This window comes from Betta splendens, chromosome 11 (genome assembly GCF_900634795.4).
Source record: "Betta splendens chromosome 11, fBetSpl5.4, whole genome shotgun sequence".
In the NCBI taxonomy this organism is placed as follows: domain Eukaryota; kingdom Metazoa; phylum Chordata; class Actinopteri; order Anabantiformes; family Osphronemidae; genus Betta; species Betta splendens.
In genome coordinates this window covers 11188934-11208803 of record NC_040891.2, presented here as the reverse complement: position 1 = coordinate 11208803, position 19870 = coordinate 11188934, and the positions used below count along the sequence as shown (strand labels likewise).

The following is a 19870-nucleotide window of genomic DNA, read 5'->3' as shown; positions in this document are numbered from 1 at the left end:
CCTGTTGTTGCTCACATGGTCCTGTTATTATTTTTATTATTTCATTAATAAATTGCAGCTCATTTATGAATTAATTTATTAGTATTGTACTTTGCCAGAGAACCAAAGATGAGAAGTTCAGCTGGTTCTTCAGTTATGATCAAGCTAGAAATCAGTCTGACTTCTCTGATGTTGGCTCAGTTTTTCCTGAACATTTAGTAGTGAATGAACCCAAATCAGAGCAGAGGATCCTGTTGAAAGTCACAAAAAGAACGCATTTGAGTTTAATTTATACTGGTTGGGTGGATGTTGAAGCTGTGTATTTTTGCTGCTACTCCAGTGTTAGGAAACCTTTACAGTCTAAAGTAATAAAGTATAAGTTTGCCAGAATGTTTTAAATGGGATGAAGCCTTTGTTTAATTGTTACCTATTTGTTTTAAACATACTACCAGATCTCTTTGTTCTTTAGTTGATGTAAAGGCTCATCTTGCTTTAAATTTTTACATAATCCAAAGAAGCCTTTCAAAAGACTTTTTACAGTGGCATTGACTTTAATGATAGGTTCATGTTTTCCTTATCCTTTATCAGAGCAATAAGGTAAACAATCTATTAACATTCTCTCCCTAGCATTGTACACTCCTGAGCCAGCTTGTCTTTATATGCAATATTATTTCACAAGAGCTTTTTATGTGAATTATGGATTAGTTGCAATTCAGTGTACAAAGAAATGCACAACCACATCTGCCTCTAAACTCAATCTGATGTGTGGCAGAACTAACATTTTAGCGTTTTCATTGTTTGATCCTGAATGCGGTACAGACCTGCCAGAACAGTCCAGGGCTTTTAGCTGAAATAAGTAAATAATATGTTTTTTCCTCCATTAAAGTTTGCTGTAATGCTTTGTATAATTGGTTTAATGTCACAGTCCCAGGACACCTCTGGTAAATTAATTAAGCAGTGCAGAGAAGGAATTTGGTTTTACCCTATTTTGGTTTTGCATGTTGTGCAGTTATAATTGATTACGTAATAAATCTTTTCCTTTATTATTACTATGCCTTTGATTACAACCAGACAGTGGTAATTGGTCTCATCATGTTTGAGGTGTTAGATTTATCCAAATATTACTTACTATAGATCCCCAACCTAATTTAGCATGTGCTTTAACCAGGTCAATAGAATCCTTCTGCAAAATTTGTTTCAAGATTATAGTAGAAAATCATTAAAAGATTTATTCTGCTGTTAAACTGCTGTTGTTTTAATCACAAGTACACAACTAACAAAAGGGTAAGCCGATTTTTATTTCCAGACTCATGTATGTATGCAAACAGTCCTTTGTAGTACCTTTGTCATTTAATATGCTTTAATCTTTTTTTGGGCTGTTTGATGGTGTTGCTGTGTCCTGAGATGTCTGTTCAGTTGCTGCTGCTGTTTCTTCACTAGAAGTTGCTGAAGCGTCTTTAATGTGAGGGACGGGGTCTTTACCACCCTCAGCTTCCACTGCTGCATCATAAGAGGGGTTTACAACAGGTTCCTCATCCTCAGCCTTTAAAGCATTTTCAGCTGCCTGCTGCTGCCTTTTGACTTTTAGCTGCTTTTGATAACTCGCAGACGGATCTTCATATGGCAGAAGTGACATCGAGACACAAACTGTGTCTATTCCATTAACCTGTAAGAAAATGCATGAATACACTTAACTATTTAGTACAGCAGACCCAATATATTGAATATTTTTTGCATTAATATATATGTGATACACACACACACACACACACACACACACACACACACACACACACACACACACACACACACACACACACACACACACACACGTCATCCATAAACATATTACATTCCGTGAGTTCTCACCGTAACTTCACACCAGTAGTCGCCTACATCCTTAATTGGTTCAAATGGAAGTCTCAACACTTCAACTGGCACAACAACTCCCAGCTATAAAAAAAAGTTAAATTTGTGTCAGTATTCAACAGAGCATTTAGCAGCATTGTGGCTGAGTATTGTATAACTTACAGATACATAGAGGTTAAACAAACATAATTGAACCCTCACCTTCTTGACAAACTGTCTGCAGACAACTTCCTTAGTCAGCTGGAATTCATCTGAGGGCATTTTGTTTATCAGCAGCTTGGAACGCTTAAGGTACTCCACAGTCTAAAAACACCAGTAAACACTTGTTTTATTGATAATAATGACTCAAGCATAAAGTCAAAATGAGAGGTGTTAAAAACCTTCTATATACACTTAATAATATGTAAACCCACCAGTTGTCCTGTCCGGGTTTGGGTTCTTTCCTCAGGTTTTCCTTCACGCAACAACTACAAGTCAAGTTGCAAAATTAGTCAATAGTTTCATGTAGTCGTCTAAAATCTGACAAACAAATGACAAAACTCACCCGTAACTCCTCAGCAAAAATTTGTTTGTTCTCTGGAGATGGATACACAGCGAGGCCTTGGGCCAGCAGCTTATTGCGTCCAACTGACTTTTTCACAAACACAGTGTCTCCGCGTCCTCCAAGCTCTGCCCAGACAAACGTTGTCAGAATGTACAGTTATATTCGTGCAACTGAAAGAATTAAGAACTTCACTGTGATAACGCTGAGATCACTGTAGATACACACTTTCTACGGTCTGTGTGAGAATGAGCTCCATCTTCTCTGTGGGACGGTGTTTGGTGTCGTCGACCAGCTTGTAGATTCTGTGTCTCCGAGGGTGAAGCCTCGGGGGGCTGCCTACTTTAGACAAGGGGACCTGCCACCATCGTTCCACCACAACAGTGTCCTGTAGGAACATAAGACCGGTGCTACAAAACTCACATAAACACACAAAGTGTCCTGTGATCGCATGCAACTCGTATGTGCTGTTGTCCTACACATCAGCACCTCCAATATAAATCAGGATTAGAAGAATTTTTTACAACGGAGACACTGACCTGAGCAGGAGTCAGAGAAAAACTCCTGACAGAAACCGGGATGAGCAGATCCTGAAGGACACGTCGGGCGGAGCTCCACATGTTGAGTCAACGCCGCAGAAAATTACAGTAGCCTTCAACAATCACAACACGATATAAAATCAGATAGCACGTCAACGTATTCCTGCACAACTCGTTAGCTAAGTTATGTTCCTGCACGCATGTTAACTACGAGGCTACATGTTAACCTGCGTCGCTTGTGTGACGTAACAGGACCTCTCCATAAATAGTAGTCCCGATGGGCGCCTGAATAAAAAGGCATTTTTAATGTAACCATCTTTCTTCTTATCTTATCAGCCTAACGTTTCTCCAATAAACAGTTCCTAGTAACATTTTAGTCTGGTCAATATTGCATCCTACTTGAGTTCTTGTAGGAGCTTTGCATCACAAAGGTTATTTAAGGTCACTGTCAAAATTCTAGATATGGATACATTTTTGCAGCTAATACAGCAGCTGATAACGATCAAGAAGATAAGATTAAGTCTTCATACTGACCATGTAATTTTTAATATAATCCAGTACCCAAAAACATTAATTATGCTTTGAATACTAAAGGTATCTTTTTTATTTTATATTCATTAAAAGTAGCTTCAATTTGTGTTAATTGCATGACACACCAGCATTGACCATGAACTGAGAATGTTACAAGGCACATCATTTAAGGCAGTTCTTGAAGGTGTCTTTATTTATTTCATATTTATTTTACATAAATGCACAAAACTCAAGCTTAAAGAAACTGAATGGCAAAAAACGATTTACTTGTTGAATATGTGAAAACATTAACAAGTATTTAAAGTTACACATCCCCAGAACTGGCTTCTTGAGAATCGCTTATCGCACCATAGAAAGAGTAACGGTTGGGAATCAAGCGACGTCTTACTGAACAGCAGGTCCACATAGCAAAACAACTGCTACAGAAAAATGCAAAAGCCAGAAGGCCCCACACCACAGTGGTGACGACAAAGGCAAACATGTAGGTTATCTTGTGGCAGTACCGGTCTTCACCAGGTGAGTAGTTGGGAGGGTACACAGAATAAACCCAGACACTACCTACAATGGAAAACACAAAGTGGACACAATGAAAGTTACAGTTGGAACTATATAATTAATTAATCAATTTACCTCAAGTATCATGATCTTAAATTAATCAAATTCTTGCTAATAGTTCTGGAAGACATTTTTTTTGGCTCAACTTCAAAACATAGAGGAAAAAAGCCATCGAGAAATGGACGAGCTCAGGGTTTAAAAAAACGTTTATCCCACCTGAAATGAACCAGCAAAAACTGAAGAGGTGCAGCAAAGACGTCCAGACAGAGCTCAGGATGCAGACAGCGCCATCACCCCAGGTCTTCACGGTGTAGGTCAGGGACAGAGAGACGAGGCTGCAGGCGCCCATCACAATCAGATAGATGGGGATTAAGGACTGGACAGGACAGCGGGTCAGATGAGTGGCCCCTGTCGCGAGCAGAACAATGACGTGAATAGTACAAAGTTGATCATTAACAAGATGCCACAATGTTTATTCTCAAAAATACCAAAGCAGTAAATGTACCCATTCCAATGGCTGCGATCATAACCATCCACCACATCATATTCAACACAACTGCAAGAAAGGTCAAAGCATATCAGGCATTAGAATAAAAGTAAAGCTGATTTAAAAAGGCACCAATATGACAAAAAAGCTCTAACCAATAAGTGAAATCTGCACGGCACTACGGGACCTGAACTCCTCCTGTGGCGACGAGTCCATGACGGGTCTAAAGGAAAGAGAGTAAACGTTTAAGTGTGACAATATGACAATATATAACGGCATGAAGTCAAGTTGCAGCAGCAGCAGCAGCGTTGCACCGTCCACTACCTCTTCAGCTTCGTCTTCCAGATGCAGAGGCACCTGCACTAACGTTGCGTCCTTTGCTGTTTGCTGGCAGGATGTTAAGACATTATCGTATGAAGCTGAAGCGTTTCAACAAGCATTTCGCAACGTCTGAGAGGAAATAACGATTATCTGGCGAAAACCATCAGTGTAGGTTTGTTTATGGCCACAGCTCCTCTTGTGGTTTTTTATATATTTCTTTTTCAAACCCAAACTCTAAAACCATTGCACATATAATCAATAGATCTGTGCATGGTGCAGTGCGAAACCAAGACAGGAGGACCAGCAGCGAGCACTTGCAGCTGCTCTTGGCTGTGTTTTCATCACACGTTCAGACAGATTATCTTCTGCAGAACCACTGAGCTGAAATGTGGTCCTACTTCAGGAAGCGCGTGGCTCAGTTTCAGCAGATCACAGCAGCACAAGTCTGTTTCTAAAAAGGCTGACACGTGCCATTGAGCCAGGAGAGGGAGTCGTGCATCAAACTGCATGTTGTTCCTGTAAACTGGGTCAGTCTGTTACACTGTATCAGCTTTTGCAGCACCAAACAACCCTGATGTATTAAATTGACTTTTATTTTCTTGCCAGTGATGCAAGGACACGTTTGAAGTGAGCCACAACTTTAATCATGCTAACTGTAGTAATGTCACATTTAAGGTGGTATTTGGTTTTTGATTGTTGACACTGGCTCAGACTTTGTAATATTTAATCAACTTCTTTCTTAGTTCAGAAATTGTATGTGTCAAACGTGTGTCTCCAGGAAACTGGTTAAATTCCTCTCTTCTCATTATGTCCTCTTTTAATTGAAAGTCAATGATCATTTGAATCATGGGAGCGGCAGGGAAGTCCATGCATATGATCCCAAGGCGCTGGTTCAGGTCCGTCTTCACCTGCAGGTATGTGTACAGCAGTGCGTTGATGCGCTGAGCGACTGCACTCGGGTACGCGAACAGACCGGCCCCGCTGCTGTAAGTCAGGAAGATCTGAGCCTTGCTCCCTGCAGGCGCCAGCTCCAGGTGATCATAGACACGCCGCCATTTCTCCTCCACGTGCAGCAGAGTAGGAACCTACAAAACGCAGAAAAGTGCACCCATAATTAGCTTAATGAGTATGTGTGTGTGTGTGTGTGTGTGTGTGTGTGTGTGTGTGTGTGTGTGTGTGTGTGTGTGTGTGTGTGTGTGTGTGTGTGTGTGTGTGTGTGTGTGTGTGTGTGAGGGTTTTCTAACCTTCCAGTCATCTCCTATGTTCAAGGACCTGTAGCGCATTCCCAGATCAGGTCCGGAGAAGTCCTGCAGGATGATCAGCTTCCCCCGGGCTTCACCCACGGTTGGTACGAGCCGACTGTGCCACAGCAGGTCCCAGCTAGCGTAGCGCTGAACGTAGTCCACCACGGGGCCGTAGATGTTATCCGTCTCGCTGAACTCCTCCTTCACTCGCATCAGCACCGTCTCGCTGGGATGCTCCTGCAGGAACCCGGCCACGCCCTCCAACACGTGGCCAAAGTGAGCCCGCTGGTAGGAGACCCCGTGGTGGAGGGTGAGGTTCCCATCCACGTGACGCAAGCGGATGTCGAGGAAGCGCACGCCTGCCCGCAGCTGGGAGGCCAAGCTCCAGCTCTGGCATTCAGCATAGATGCCCCCATACAGGGCCATGCTGTTGTGGGTCCCGGGCATGGTGACCTCAGACAACAGCTGATCATCTCGGAGGCTGCTCATCCAGGATGGGTTGAGGAACTCTGGGTCAGGAGTGTCATCAAAATCAGGCCCCTGAATCGCACCATGACTGAAAGCAGTAAATCTAAAGCACACAAGCAAGATGAACGTGTGATGCATTAGTTTCATTTTCAATAGTTACTATGGTTACTGTTACAGTGAATGTGTCCAATATGTGACAGAAGTCCATCTTATTTACGTACCCCAACAGCATCAACTGAATAATCATCTTCACTGGATCTTCTCTAATGGAGCTCAGCAATTGTTTAACCAGGGTCTATAATCAGTAGAGAATTAAAACAACCAAACTCGACATTAACAGCACTGTTAACAAACTTTCCACAGTTACATACAGTAACAACAGCTCTTTGTCTTTTCTCCTGACGTGATTTGAAACTCAAATACATGTATGTATTAAACATAGGTAGTGTAAAAAGTCTAAAAGGCTGATTCTCTCCAAGACATGCAGCTGCATCTAAAAATAAACACAAACTTTTGAAGCATGTCAGCCGATACAAAAACAGCATGAACAAATCGATCCCGCTCTGGCCTGAATTCATGCTCCGCTCACCCCTGTGGGCAAATTCAATGGCAGGCTTAAACCTTTGAAATCCAGAAACTGAACCAAACCGTCCGCTGCTGCTGCGTGAAACCTCCTGATGCGTTGTTGTCCTTCACTTCATACCTAACAGCGGCTGTTTGGTCCTCGATGTGGTCGCACGGCTCAGCGATGATGAACAGGAAGAAAGACAGAGACGAGTGGAGGGACAGAATGAGCCGGTGCGTCGACCTGGGATGTTGATTTGACAAATACCAGAGAGAAGCAGCTGGGCTCTACGTACGAGCTCTGGGGTGGGAGCAGAGGGGTTGGTTTGTGTGTGAGGGACGGGAGTGAGAAGTGTGTCCATCTGATTATCCCCATGGCAGATGGTTTCATGGAAAATAGCAGCATGAAAATCAAAATGTCTGTGATGGAAACTTATGGAATAAATTACAGTTCTTGCAGTGGATTGATTTAAACAACCAATCAGAGAATAAACAAAAAAACACCACTTGTCATGGGTGATGTCACTTTATGAGAGACATCATTATAAAAAATATGATTGAAAATAGTATTGTCAGACAGACATGTCAGATGCTCAAAGGACACGAGCTCCACCGCTGTGAAGCCCGGAGCCCTGAGGGGTCAGCGAGTGTGTGTGGGAAGCGTGTGTGAGAATAGCTCTTGGAAAAGTCTGCAGATGTTTTCCCATTTTGTTTCATATCACTATGTAGGAAGACAAGCATTACTCAACAAGCCTGACCTTGTTCCGTCAAATAATATTTGTTTAGCTGTAACATTCAGGTTTTGTACCCACAGTGAACAAATCTTTTTACCAATACATTTACCAAACTTATTGTCCATCTAAACATCAAACAAGTGGAAAACAAGTTTCTTCATGTACTTCAGCTACTGTATTGAATGCTGTACAAATACTAAGTTGAATATTTTTCCTTTTTGCAGCACCTGGCAAAATTCACATGAAGCGATGTCTTATGCAATGTGACGTCCTCAGCTCTGAGCTCTGCATGGTGCATGAAAACAGAGCCTACTCCTGACGTAAACAGTCCTAAACAATGAGTGAGGGATTTTAAAAGCTTCCATGTCTGAGATGTAACTTCACAGTGGAGCAAGAGACAATTAAATTCAAAATCCAGTATGTTTCTAAACCTCAGCAAATAAAAGCCTAGCAGCTGATGTCTGTGACTAAACATCAAACTGCTGTCAGTTTGAGAAAATGTCAAATATTTAACACATACATTACAACAAGATAATAAAAATAACAGTCACTCATTCAGTTTGTGTTGAAACTCTGTGGGCGGGGCCTGAATCCGCAGTGACTCTAAAGGAACTCCTCCCGTCCAATCAGCACAGAGCAAGCTAGAATCACTTCCGCATGTCTGCTCCCTTATTGGGCAGGAGCAGCAGTCCTTGTGTTGACTGTATGAAAATGGTGGACAGCAGAGTCAGACGGCTCCAGTAGACAGAGGGACAGCAAAGCGTTTATTACCGGTGAGTAGGCATCTCTGCGTGTTGAAACGTCTGGATGGAAAGTGTTTGGCTTTGGGAGACACCTACGTCAGCTTTGATTCATGAGTTTAAACCGAGAGAGGTGAATACGTGTAGATTTATACATGCGTTTGTGTGTCTGGATCAGGAAATGGGAGACAGGAGCATGAAAAACAAACCACAACACAGACTGTAGTGGGCTCAAACTAAAAGGCATAAAATAGCAGCCGTAGGTTATTTAATCTGACACAGGTGACAGCTGAGGCGCCTGAACCTGTACCCACTTGCTTATTTCCAGTCTTTCCTGTGTTACTACGAACAAAGACACACCCACTGTTGTCCCAAAGTTATTTTTCCAGCAGGACAACATTGAGATGGATGATTAATGTCAAAACTATGAGAAAGAGTCTGTGGTCTAAGAAACGAGTTTCTGGTAGTGTTCCATAGGTTTAACATAATATTCTAATCTACTGTATTTATACTGGAACAAAATGATTCATTCATCAAAATTAAAATTAATCAAAATAAATAAATCAAATTGAATCATTTTAATTTGGCTTTAATGAATGATGTTTTAAGCAATTACTTATTTTTCCTCAACTATCAGTGTAGTTCATCTTTGTTTTATTTTCCTCCAGACTGAACCCTAAAGCCACAGCAGTGATGGCTGATGCAGAGCAGATCAAGAAAACTGCGGTGAAGGTGCTGAGTGCCGTGGAGAAGGTGTCCTCCTTCGCCTCCTCCATCGATCCCATCTTTGGGATAGTCTCCTCCCTGGTTGGGGTGGCTCGCAAAGGCTTAACGAGCGAGGAGGGCCACGCTCTGGACAAGGACTTCCAGGCAATCCACTCCAAGCTGGAGAGCATCTCTCGGAAGAACCATCAATGCCTGAGGCAGATCCGCATTGATGAGGTGAACGAAACCTATGGCAAATATGAGGAGTACATCAAACACCAGTACTCTGCCTTCAACACCATGGTGGCTCAGGTGAAGAAAGACCCGCACAACACTCAGAAGTACATGAGCACTTTTGAGAAGATTTATGAGCGAGACAAGAGCGACATGAGCCTGGATGTGTACTACCGGGGCGTGATGGGGACCAACACGCTGTTCGGGAGGCCCCTGCTGGCGGTGTACCTGGAGCACTGCGACGGCGACCGCGACATCATGGAGCGCCGCTGCTCGCACATCACCCACCTGTTCCACATGGGCCTCATCGCTCTGATGGCCTACACGTCTGTTACAGAGGACGACGAAGACGAGGTGCGCGAGAAGTGGGCCAAGAGGGTGGAGGACATCCAGAAGAAGATGCAGGAGGTGCTGAGTCAGTGCAAAGACAGCTCGTCCTGAGTTTGGACCAGCAGAATGGGACATCCTCTGGGTCCAGTATGTGTGCTTCCCACTGGGACAAGGAATATAAACATATACTACAAAATAAAAATAAGACCAAAGCCATATTTAAATTTATGCATTTGACTTGATGTTGTAAGTGCAGCTTTTAATTGTATCGTTGTTTGCTGTTTTGAGTTTCAAAGAGACCACTATGTTACAGCTGCTTTGTGTTACAGTAGATGCTGAAGTTTTATACGATATCTTTAATTAAAATCTATAAATCATATGTTAATTTGTATGTGAAAGTTATATTTGTGAAACCAACACTTAAAAATAAAAATGACTTTTTTTCCCCGCCCCACATGAATTAGTATGAATGTAAAAGGAAACATGACAGCTTTCACAATACCAGAGAAACAATAAACCTGACCTCAAAATATAAGATCGCATTGCTTTCATACATGACCTTGTCTGATACAGCAGGAAGCAGCAAGCGAGGAAGTTATAGTGGCTATATAGTAGTAAGTCAAGATAAATATAACTTATTCTAATAAAGCTCCAATTTGTAATAGTGCTAAATTGAATATTGTAGGAAAATATAAGAATATAGGAATATGATTCTGATCCCAAATCAGATGAAAGAAGGGATCTCTGATAGCCTTTGACGTTTTTTCCAGGGGAGATGAATGTGCTCTCACCGCAATCACTGATTTGTATAAAGTCTGCCTTGTTCCTGGAATTATTATATAATTAGCGTGTGACTCGTTCCCGTGGGGCAGCTCTTCTCGAGTCTTGTTTTTCCACGCCACTAATAAACCCACCCCGGTCTCCATTCGCGGCGCTGAGTCCCCCTCGCCAGCAGAGCCCTCTGTCGTCGCAGCGGCGCTGCCGTCGCGTAACGTGATTCCTCTGTTTGCGTCTGCAGCCCTGCCCCCGGCGGCCTGCAGCCACTTCCACGCGAGGCTCCCCCGCAGCGGAATTGGACCAGCACCCCGACCGTGAGCCGTCACGTTTGAGCCGACGAGGACTCCGGGAGCCGAAAACGCAGCGCTCGGCCCGTGGTCGGTGAGTCGGAGCCGCTGGTCGCGCGCGGCGCGGCGCGGTGCGGTGCGGCGCGGTGCGGCGCGGCGGACGGGGCGGAGGGCGAGCCCGGAGCCTCGTCCACCATCAGAAAGTTGACGGTGTCCGGCGTGGACGACAATAAATGTCAGCGCTGAACAGATCGCGCAATAAAACCAGCTTGATAAATAGAGAACGTGAGCGAGTTGGCGCTGCGGCTGTTTATCAACAGAGGAGTTCGGTTTCCGGGGCGCGACCTTCCTCTGAACTCAACAAGTTGATGTCGTCTCTTACGAGCGATTAATTATGATTAGTCGTTAAACAGCCTTGTGAAATCAGCTTTCCTTGTCTACGTGTGTTCACCTTTACCTGAAAAACAATTAGTTTAACCTCTCGGAGCTCATTTTTGTTAATTTCGGTTGTGTTGTGACGTCGTTGGATGGGCCACTGTTTGAAGTCAGCCAGGGTTATTTCATGGAAAGTGTGAACTACATGTCTGACGCTCGTTTATAGAAAAGTCGACCCATGCCGTTGAACCGCCTGCAGTGTGTTGGGGTGAAGATGTCCATGCTGGTCAACAGGTAATAAAAAAGCTGCTCATTCATAATAGTCTCACATTGAGTCAGATGTTTATAACACTGACCCTCTGGTTCAGACATGCCTCTCCACAGCATTTGGCTCCTGTGTAGGATGCTCCGTCAGGACTGAAGTAAGCGCCGTAGCACGATGGGCAACGAGGACGCTCTGGAGGATGTGTTCGTTGCTGTTATTCGCCCAAAGAACCAAGTGAGCCTGAGCTCAAAGGAATACAGGGCCAAAGGCTATGAGGTGCGTGTGCCGAGTCTGACCTGCAGTCGAAAACCGCGGTAAATGTGTGAAATAGTACAGAGGTCTTCATTTTCTATCTGTTGCTTGTTAAGATCCTGTTGAAAGAAGTGCCTTTGGAGGGAAAGGAGAAGAAAAGAAAGAAGGTTCTGCTGGGGACAAAGATCCAAGCGGGAGGAGACCGATCCAAATCCATACTGGATTACGTTGATGAAACAATCAGACCCATCTCCAGTAATCAAGCATTTGTAGGTGAGTTTGAGGCGCGAGACACGCACATTGATGCCACGTCAACGTTTTAGGCTCCATCTAAACCGGTCACCCCTTCATGTGAAGCACTGGTCCAGTTCTGGACAACTAAGTCTAACCTGTTTCACTCTGCAGGAAAGCGTGTGGTGCATATGAAGAAATTCCCTCTCGATGGAGTCAATGAAGGAAAAGAGGCCTCACTTTATGTTGTGCCCGTCAGTGTTAAAGGTGAGGAAAAATCAAAAGTGTTGTACATTAAGCTATATATGAACGAGTGCCGACCTTTTAACGTCTTCCAACCAGACAACAGCAAACCTGTCCACAGCCCCGGGGGCCCCAGCTTCTACTGCCTCCAGGACATCATGCGGGTGTGCAGCGAGACCAGCGCTCACTTCTGCCCCGTCACCTCCAGGATGCTCCTGGCGCTGGACAAGTGAGTAGAAGCACGTCGCGCCCACGGCGGACGCCCTGGACGAGGCCTAACCCCCCCCCCCCCCCCCCCCCCCCCACCCCCACCCCCACCAGGTGGTTGGCCGAGCAGCACGCCGTGCCCCACGCCATCCCCGCCCTGTTCCGGCCCGCGGCCGTGGAGCGGGTGAAGACCAACGTCAGCAACCCGGCCTACGGCGGCGAGGGCAGGCCGAGCGACGACGGCCTGCACATGGGCTACACGGCGCTGGAGATCAGGAGCAAGATGATGTCGCTGGAGAAGGCGGACATGTGCGTCCTCAACCCGCTCTACGGCTCCGATCTGCAGTACACCAACCGGGTGAGCGGCTGTGGGGCTGCGTTTGTCTGACGGTAACCGCGGCGGTCGCTGGAAATTCATTACAGGTTTCCGTCTTTGCCATGTGTGCAGGTAGACAAAGTTATCATCAACCCGTACTTTGGGCTCGGAGCGCCGGACTACTCCAAGATCCAGATTCCCAAGAGGGAAAAGTGGCAGCATGGTCCCAACTGTGCGACCGATGACAAGTGAGGGCTCATTCGTCCTGTATATTATCTCCCATTATTGTCTGTGTCCTCTCTGTTCTCTTGTTCACGCCGGTTTTTACAGGGACCGCCAGTGGGTGGATGACTTCCCCCTCCACCGCAGCGCCTTGGAAGGGGACACGGAGCTGCTCTCCAAGCTCCTGGACAGCGGCTTCTCAGTCAAGCAGCTGGACAGTGACCACTGGGCTCCCATTCACTACGCCTGCTGGTGAGTCGGACGCCTGCGCCCGCCGCTAGGTCCTGGTGGAGTTGTGGCTGAGTTCGCTTTGCTTCCGCCCAGGCACGGCAAGGTCGAGGCCACCAAGCTGCTGCTGGAGAAGGGGAACTGTAACCCGAACATGCTGAACGGCCAGCTCAGCTCCCCGCTGCACTTTGCAGCCAGAGGAGGCCACGCCGAGATCGTGCAGCTGCTGCTGCAGCACCCAGAGATTGACCGGGTTTGGAGCTTAGTGTTCCTTGTGTATCAAATCTGATAAAGCGTTTTGTGGTTGTGCTGATTATTATGGACTGGAGCATTTGATTTTTCATTTCCACGCGTGTAATAACTGTTTATGTTGCTCATTCAGAGAAATCTTGCATGTAATATATAGTCGTAAATACCCATATTGACTCTTTTCTCCAATAGCATATTGAAGACCAGCAGAAGAAATCCCCCTTGCAAGTGTGTGAGGAGAACAAACAGAACGAATATGAGGAGACGGCGAAGCTACTGCAGCAGGCCAGCAGCAAACCTGTGAGTCGCACGTCACACACCCATTACTGAGAAAAACAGATTAGCTTTGCTCTTTTTAAAGGTTGTGTACGTGCATTATTTTGCTGCATCCAATTAATATTATTTTACTGCCATCACTAGAGGGTGCTACTAGCTCCAACACAAACCAAGCTGCAGCTCCTAAGGACGTGGATTGTTTGTGAAATGGTTTTGTTCCACAGTATGAGAAGGTGCGTATCTACCGCATGGACGGCTCCTACCGCTCCGTGGAGCTGAAGTTCGGCAACAACACCACGGTGCAGCAGATCATGGAGGGCATGCGTCTCTCCCAGGAAACCCAGCAGTACTTCACCATCTGGATCTGCTCCGAGAGCCTCCGTGAGTCCATGCGTCGAAGCGAATGCGTCGAAGCGTCGAAGTTCTGATCCGGTAGCTGCTGGGTTACATCTGTGTGTGTGTGTGTGTGTGTGTGTGTGTGTGTGTGTGTGTGTGTGTGTGTGTGTGTGTGTGTGTGTGTGTGTGTGTGTGTGTGTGTGTGTGTGTGTGTGTCTGTGTCTGTGTCTGTGTCTGTGTCTGTGTGTCTGGGTGTTCTGGGTGTTCTGGGTGTCAGACCTGCAGCTGAAGCCGTATCATAAGCCTCTGCAGCACCTGCGCATCTGGACGGAGATCGTGACGGACCTGACGGTGCTGGACCCTCAGAGGGAAACGCCTCAGCTCTTCCTTCGCAGGGATGTCCGGCTGCCTCTCGAGGTTGAGAAGAAGGTAGTGTTGCTCACACAAATGGAGCCTTGTTGCTGTTCTGAGTTCCTGGAATAGCTGATGCTACGTGCGGTTGGCTCCAGGTGGACGACCCGCTGGCCATCCTCATCCTGTTCGACGAGGCGCGCCACTGCCTCCTGAAGGGCTTCTTCCCTGCTCCAGACAGCAAGCTGATCACACTGGCCAGCCTCCTCCTGCAGATCATCTACGGCAACTACGAGAGCAAGAAACACAAGCAAGGATTCCTCAAGTAAAAGACTGTTCTGCTGTGTTCACGCAAGATACATACTGTACCTCGTGACCGGACATAAGTTTTAGTAAATAAATAACCTGCTTTTTCTGTATTCATTTATAACAGTGAGGAAAATCTGAAGTCGATTGTGCCGATCTCCAAAGTGAAGAGCAAAGCATACCACTGGACCAACAGGATTCTCCACGAATACAAAGTACGCTGATGTTTGAATTTTTTTTTCGCTCTGACTGGACCCGACTCCCTGAGCTGACTCGGTTTTTCCCCGTCTGGTCGACAGGCCCTGAGCACCAGTGAGGGAGTGAGTAAAGAGATGCACCACCTGCAGCGTCTCTTCCTGCAGAACTGCTGGGACATCCCGACCTACGGGGCAGCCTTCTTCACGGGCCAGGTCTACACCAAGGCCAGCGCCAGCAACCACAAAGTGATCCGTGTCTATGTCGGGGTCAACACAAAGGGGCTGCACCTCATGAACATGGAGACCAAGGTGTCTTACTTTATTCACATTTCATAGCCTTCAGTTGAAAAAATCGAAGGCGTTTCAAATGGCATCTGATTTGTTTTAATGTTGCTTTTAGCTGAGTGTTATATTTTGCTCTTACAGGTCTTGCACATCAGCTTAGAATATGGCACTTTCATGTGGCAGCTTGGACACGCTGACCAGTACTTCCAGATACACAGTGGTGACAACAAAATGAACTTCATTGTGCACACAAAACAGGTAACTACTCCAAGATGTCTGTAAATATATAAATAGTCCTATTCCAATATTCTTTTTATGTATCTAACTTCAAATATTTAATAGGTTAATTAGATTAGTGAGAAATTAAAATACAAAGTCCACGTTTCCCCTTATCTTTCTTCACAGGCTGGCCTTATTGTGAAGCTTTTAATGAAGCTAAGTGGACAGATGACACCAAACGACAAAGCTGTTACAGACAAATACGCCTATGGTTAAAAAAACGAATGAAGAAACCACAGTGGCCAAAGATCAAATTCTTTTTGACTTGTGTTTTACTGCAGTAGCCCTGTTCAAGGAGCAACCTTGGCCTCTTTAAACGCCTCATTTTGTATAACAAACTTAATCAATATTTCACAGTTCTACAGCTCATATTTACATTTCATGTAAATAATTTCATTATTTAATGTTTTAATAAAGTGACTAATGTATGGGTGAGCATGTATTTTTTTTAGTTTATGAAATACATGGAATATTATGCTGAGTGTAAATTAATATGCATGTTCATAAGCCCCACACAGATCTTAAGTTTAAAGTCATTAATTTACTGTAGTGTACTGTCTTAATGTATTTACTCCACCACTGTCAAGTACAAGGGCACTGACAGAAAATATGCTAAATTAAGAACGGCTTGAAATGATAAATAAATATACAATTAATTTAAATATCATAATTTATACTGGTAATAAACACAGCCCCCCATTCGGACATGTAGCCAATAAAGTTTAAATGTGTAGAAACGACTCGGTTCTGCCTTTACCGTAAGTAGCATGCCATGTGCGCACTTTAAATGTACTTACAGCTTATAAACGAACGTTTTGACAGTTTCTTATGTTTCGATAGCTTTGTGTGACAGCGAGAATTGTCTAAATGGCTTGTTTTAACACATAAAGAATACGTTCAAAGCACAAATGTGCGTCGTAACAAATGTATTGTGGCTTAAAAACTTTTGACTTCCAGAAGTGACATCATATAGCAAGACATGGGTTCAGGTAGCATCAACCAATCACAGCCTGAGTTGCTTAACAGACACGCGGTTAACAGCCAATAGAAGCCCTGCGTTGGTCAGGCGGGGGCAGGACCAGTGCGTACAGGTAGAAATCATGTAATATAATGCCTATGGACCAGCGGGGCTCATGTTGGTCAGCTGGTGAGACTTGACAGGCGGTTATCGGAGCTGAGCCAGCGGGAAAATGTCTACGCACCTGTACCAGCTGAGCACTAAACTACTCGGGGACACCATCGGCAGAATGAACGACAACCTGACCTCCATCGTTCTGGCGGCTTCTGCCATCACGCTCGCCCTGGGATACGTTTCTAAAGTGATGCTCAAACAGAGCAGCGCTGAAAAGCATCTGGTAAGACCAAAACAATATGATCTACATTAATTAATAACAGATGAATATGAGCTATTAGGTCTTTTTTCTCTGTAGAAGTATCCTCCTTACATTCCCTCCTACATCCCCTTCCTGGGTCATGCCATTGCGTTTGGGAAAAGCCCCATTGAATTTCTGGAAAATGCGTACGAAAAGGTGAGCATCGCAGCATTCTGTCTGCAAATCATTCTTTATAACGATTAAAAAAGTTCCCTATACGTGTGAATATTGTTTTATTTTACGTTCAACTTTGTTAAATGACAAGTTGCAACAGTTAGCTGCAGAAAATAATTTCCCACTGTTGATCATGTAGTTATTTCCCTCAATTCTTCTCGAAAGTGCAGATTTGATGTATCTGTACATTGAACATTTATTGGATACAATTAAAATAAACATACACTGAATGCACCATCACAAATAATAATAATAATTTGACACATTTTATTCATTTCATTTTCTTATTTCTGTTGTTCTTGTTACAGTACGGACCTGTGTTCAGTTTCACCATGGTGGGGAAGACATTCACATACTTGCTGGGCAGCGAAGCAGCCTCTCTGATGTTCAACAGCAAGAACGAAGACCTGAACGCGGAGGACGTCTACTCCAGACTGACGACTCCTGTGTTTGGCAAAGGCGTAGCCTACGATGTTCCAAACCCCGTGAGTCCACCACGCAGCGCACGCGGCCACTGTATAGGGCTGGATGTGACAAATGTGTGTTAATGTGTTGCAGATCTTTCTAGAGCAGAAGAAGATGCTGAAGAGTGGCCTTAACATCGCACAGCTTAAAGAACATGTCAAGATTATCGAGGCTGAGACCATAGACTACTTTAAGAGATGGGGAGACTGCGGAGAGAGAAGTAAGAACCTTCACAGGTCATTTTACATAAATCATCAGCTACTACAGTGTCATTAAACATTCCTCTGACCGGTGTCAGACTTGTTCGAAGCCCTGTCTGAGCTGATCATCCTGACGGCCAGCAGCTGCCTCCACGGGAAGGAGATCCGCAGCCTGCTGAACGAGCGGGTGGCCCAGCTGTACGCCGACCTGGACGGAGGCTTCACCCACATGGCCTGGCTTCTGCCCGGCTGGCTGCCTCTGCCCAGCTTCAGGTAGGACCGGTGGGAAAGATGCCCGAGCAATGAAATGATCCCGGACTGAAGACTAAACAACGCGTGGGTTCTCGTGGTTAGGAAAAGGGACAGAGCTCACAGAGAGATCAAGAACATCTTCACCAAGGTGATTCAGAAGCGCCGCAGCTCTGGGGAGCCCGTGGACGACTTCCTGCAGACCCTCATAGACGCTACATACAAGTTAGTCAACTTCTGTTCAAACAGTCAACCTGTCATTACACTGCCTCCCGTACATTGACTTTGCTTCCCCTCCAGAGATGGACGGCCCCTGGACGATAACGAGATCGCGGGGATGCTGATCGGTCTCCTCCTGGCGGGTCAGCACACGTCCTCCACCACCAGCGCTTGGATGGGTTTCTTCCTGGCCAAAGACAAAGCCCTGCAGGATCGCTGCTACGCCGAGCAGAAGGCGGCGTGCGGGGAACACCTCCCTCCTCTCGACTTCGATCAGGTGGTCAATCCTCCATTCACTTCAGTGACTTTGTTTTGTTCGGGATAACATTGTCCTGACATTGTTCCTATTGTGTGTAGCTGAAGGACCTGAACCTGTTGGAGCGGTGTCTAAAGGAGACTCTGCGTCTTCGCCCGCCTATCATGACCATGATGAGAATGGCTCGTTCTCCTCAGGTAGGACGATCGGACCGAGTAGAGCGTTGCTCCACGTACGAGCCTCGAACCATGCCGTGCTCAGGATGTAGCTCGTCTTTCCAGGCTGCAGCAGGATACACCATCCCTGTTGGTCACCAAGTCTGCGTCTCCCCGACCGTCAACCACCGCCTGCGCGACACGTGGGTGAAGAGGATGGAGTTCAGCCCTGAGCGGTACATCAGTGACAATGTAGCGGCAGGGGAGAAGTTTGCCTATGTGCCCTTTGGAGCAGGTGAGAGACACAGGTTCATCTCTTTAACACAACCATGTCACCCATCAGGGAACTTAGAATGTACCTGTCTGTCTCAGGCCGTCACCGCTGCATCGGGGAGAACTTTGCCTACGTCCAGATCAAAACCATCTGGTCTACTTTACTGCGCATGTACGAGTTCGACCTGGTGGACGGATATTTCCCCACAATCAACTACACCACAATGATCCACACCCCTCACAAGCCCATCATTAGGTACAGGAGGAGGAAACCGTGAGAGACTGGAGGCAGACAACGAAAGGAACAGAGTGACGACACAAGGAAACGTGCATCTCTAGACTCCCTGCACACGTGTTTTGGAAAATGTAGACTTAGTGGTGTGTGCTTCCTTTATTTTTCCTAAACGTCAACCTGTGCTTCATTTTTAAATGTGTGTTCTCTGACTGGACACTAATCCTCATATTCACAATGTGAATTCTTAACAAAAAACAAATAAATAAAACAGTGCCTTGCTGTTGTTCAGGAATTAAGCTTGTGGGACTAGCAATTTATTTACATCATTTTTAGATTAGACCCAATTAAGATGAAAGTAAAATTTAGTCATGTTTGTCATCAGCAGATGTAGTTTGCAATTGTTGATGTTAAATGATCACAATGATGATTTGCCTTTATAACAAATTTTTACCAAAGGCAAAGTGTACTTAGTTTAAAAAAGTAATGAAACATTTCCCATCAATATCTGAAGATCTAATGTTCTTGGTGTTTGGACCATGTGACCTTGTCATAAACAATGTAATTAATGACTTACCATGCAGGGGGTGGGGCCTTAATGACCTTCTGTATCATAATAATGACCTTCATGGATGTGACTGCTCAATTATAACTAATAAAACTCCATTTGTGCTTTTCTAATTATGGTGACTCTGAACTTCAAGAGGCTCCTGATAAGTGTTGAGAGAAATGAGAAGAAACGTTATAAAGC

The 19870-nt window shown here is 45.2% G+C and overlaps 5 protein-coding genes across 9 annotated transcripts; 3 read left to right on the top strand and 2 right to left on the bottom strand.

Annotated features, from left to right (window-relative positions):
- Positions 1 to 1258: 1258 nt before the first annotated feature.
- mrpl9 (mitochondrial ribosomal protein L9) lies at positions 1259 to 3188 on the bottom strand. The gene is made up of 7 exons (XM_029166694.3): positions 2929 to 3188; positions 2618 to 2777; positions 2393 to 2517; positions 2262 to 2315; positions 2050 to 2151; positions 1849 to 1932; positions 1259 to 1645 (listed from the first exon to the last, which is right to left on the bottom strand). The coding sequence occupies exons 1-7, from the start codon at positions 3007 to 3009 to the stop codon at positions 1340 to 1342; spliced, it is 912 nt and encodes a 303-aa protein (XP_029022527.1). The 5' UTR covers positions 3010 to 3188; the 3' UTR covers positions 1259 to 1339.
- Positions 3189 to 3621: 433 nt separating this feature from the next.
- si:dkey-266f7.9 (uncharacterized protein LOC100006223 homolog) lies at positions 3622 to 7400 on the bottom strand. 4 transcript variants are annotated; one of them, XM_055512651.1, is made up of 8 exons: positions 7124 to 7400; positions 6756 to 6829; positions 6067 to 6637; positions 4826 to 5907; positions 4657 to 4724; positions 4520 to 4570; positions 4231 to 4422; positions 3622 to 4017 (listed from the first exon to the last, which is right to left on the bottom strand). In XM_055512651.1, exons 2-4 carry the CDS (start codon positions 6779 to 6781, stop codon positions 5530 to 5532), a joined length of 975 nt encoding a protein of 324 aa, XP_055368626.1. In that variant the 5' UTR covers positions 6782 to 6829; positions 7124 to 7400; the 3' UTR covers positions 3622 to 4017; positions 4231 to 4422; positions 4520 to 4570; positions 4657 to 4724; positions 4826 to 5529. The 4 variants fall into 4 exon arrangements, with proteins under 4 accessions (XP_055368626.1, XP_055368625.1, XP_055368624.1 ...); XM_055512650.1 differs by having other exon boundaries at positions 7156 to 7400; XM_055512649.1 differs by having other exon boundaries at positions 7183 to 7400.
- Positions 7401 to 8453: 1053 nt separating this feature from the next.
- rpz2 (rapunzel 2) lies at positions 8454 to 10290 on the top strand. The gene is made up of 2 exons (XM_029167666.3): positions 8454 to 8605; positions 9241 to 10290. Exon 2 carries the CDS (start codon positions 9266 to 9268, stop codon positions 9950 to 9952), a length of 687 nt encoding a protein of 228 aa, XP_029023499.1. The 5' UTR covers positions 8454 to 8605; positions 9241 to 9265; the 3' UTR covers positions 9953 to 10290.
- Positions 10291 to 10791: 501 nt separating this feature from the next.
- Positions 10792 to 15951, top strand: krit1 (KRIT1 ankyrin repeat containing). 2 transcript variants are annotated; one of them, XM_029167961.3, is made up of 18 exons: positions 10792 to 10999; positions 11507 to 11574; positions 11649 to 11821; positions 11914 to 12070; positions 12203 to 12295; positions 12371 to 12500; positions 12593 to 12836; positions 12927 to 13042; positions 13125 to 13268; positions 13341 to 13497; positions 13686 to 13793; positions 13994 to 14150; positions 14383 to 14534; positions 14615 to 14781; positions 14890 to 14977; positions 15062 to 15268; positions 15386 to 15502; positions 15650 to 15951. In XM_029167961.3, the coding sequence occupies exons 3-18, from the start codon at positions 11720 to 11722 to the stop codon at positions 15737 to 15739; spliced, it is 2229 nt and encodes a 742-aa protein (XP_029023794.1). In that variant the 5' UTR covers positions 10792 to 10999; positions 11507 to 11574; positions 11649 to 11719; the 3' UTR covers positions 15740 to 15951. The 2 variants fall into 2 exon arrangements, with proteins under 2 accessions (XP_029023794.1, XP_055368623.1); XM_055512648.1 differs by lacking the exon at positions 10792 to 10999 and having other exon boundaries at positions 11034 to 11574.
- A 638-nt stretch (positions 15952 to 16589) lies between these two features.
- LOC114866236 (lanosterol 14-alpha demethylase) lies at positions 16590 to 19800 on the top strand. Its single transcript, XM_029167963.3, has 10 exons — positions 16590 to 16878; positions 16954 to 17052; positions 17379 to 17555; positions 17629 to 17755; positions 17834 to 18008; positions 18090 to 18209; positions 18285 to 18480; positions 18561 to 18656; positions 18741 to 18909; positions 18987 to 19800. The coding sequence occupies exons 1-10, from the start codon at positions 16714 to 16716 to the stop codon at positions 19163 to 19165; spliced, it is 1503 nt and encodes a 500-aa protein (XP_029023796.1). The 5' UTR covers positions 16590 to 16713; the 3' UTR covers positions 19166 to 19800.
- The last annotated feature ends 70 nt before the right edge of the window (positions 19801 to 19870 follow it).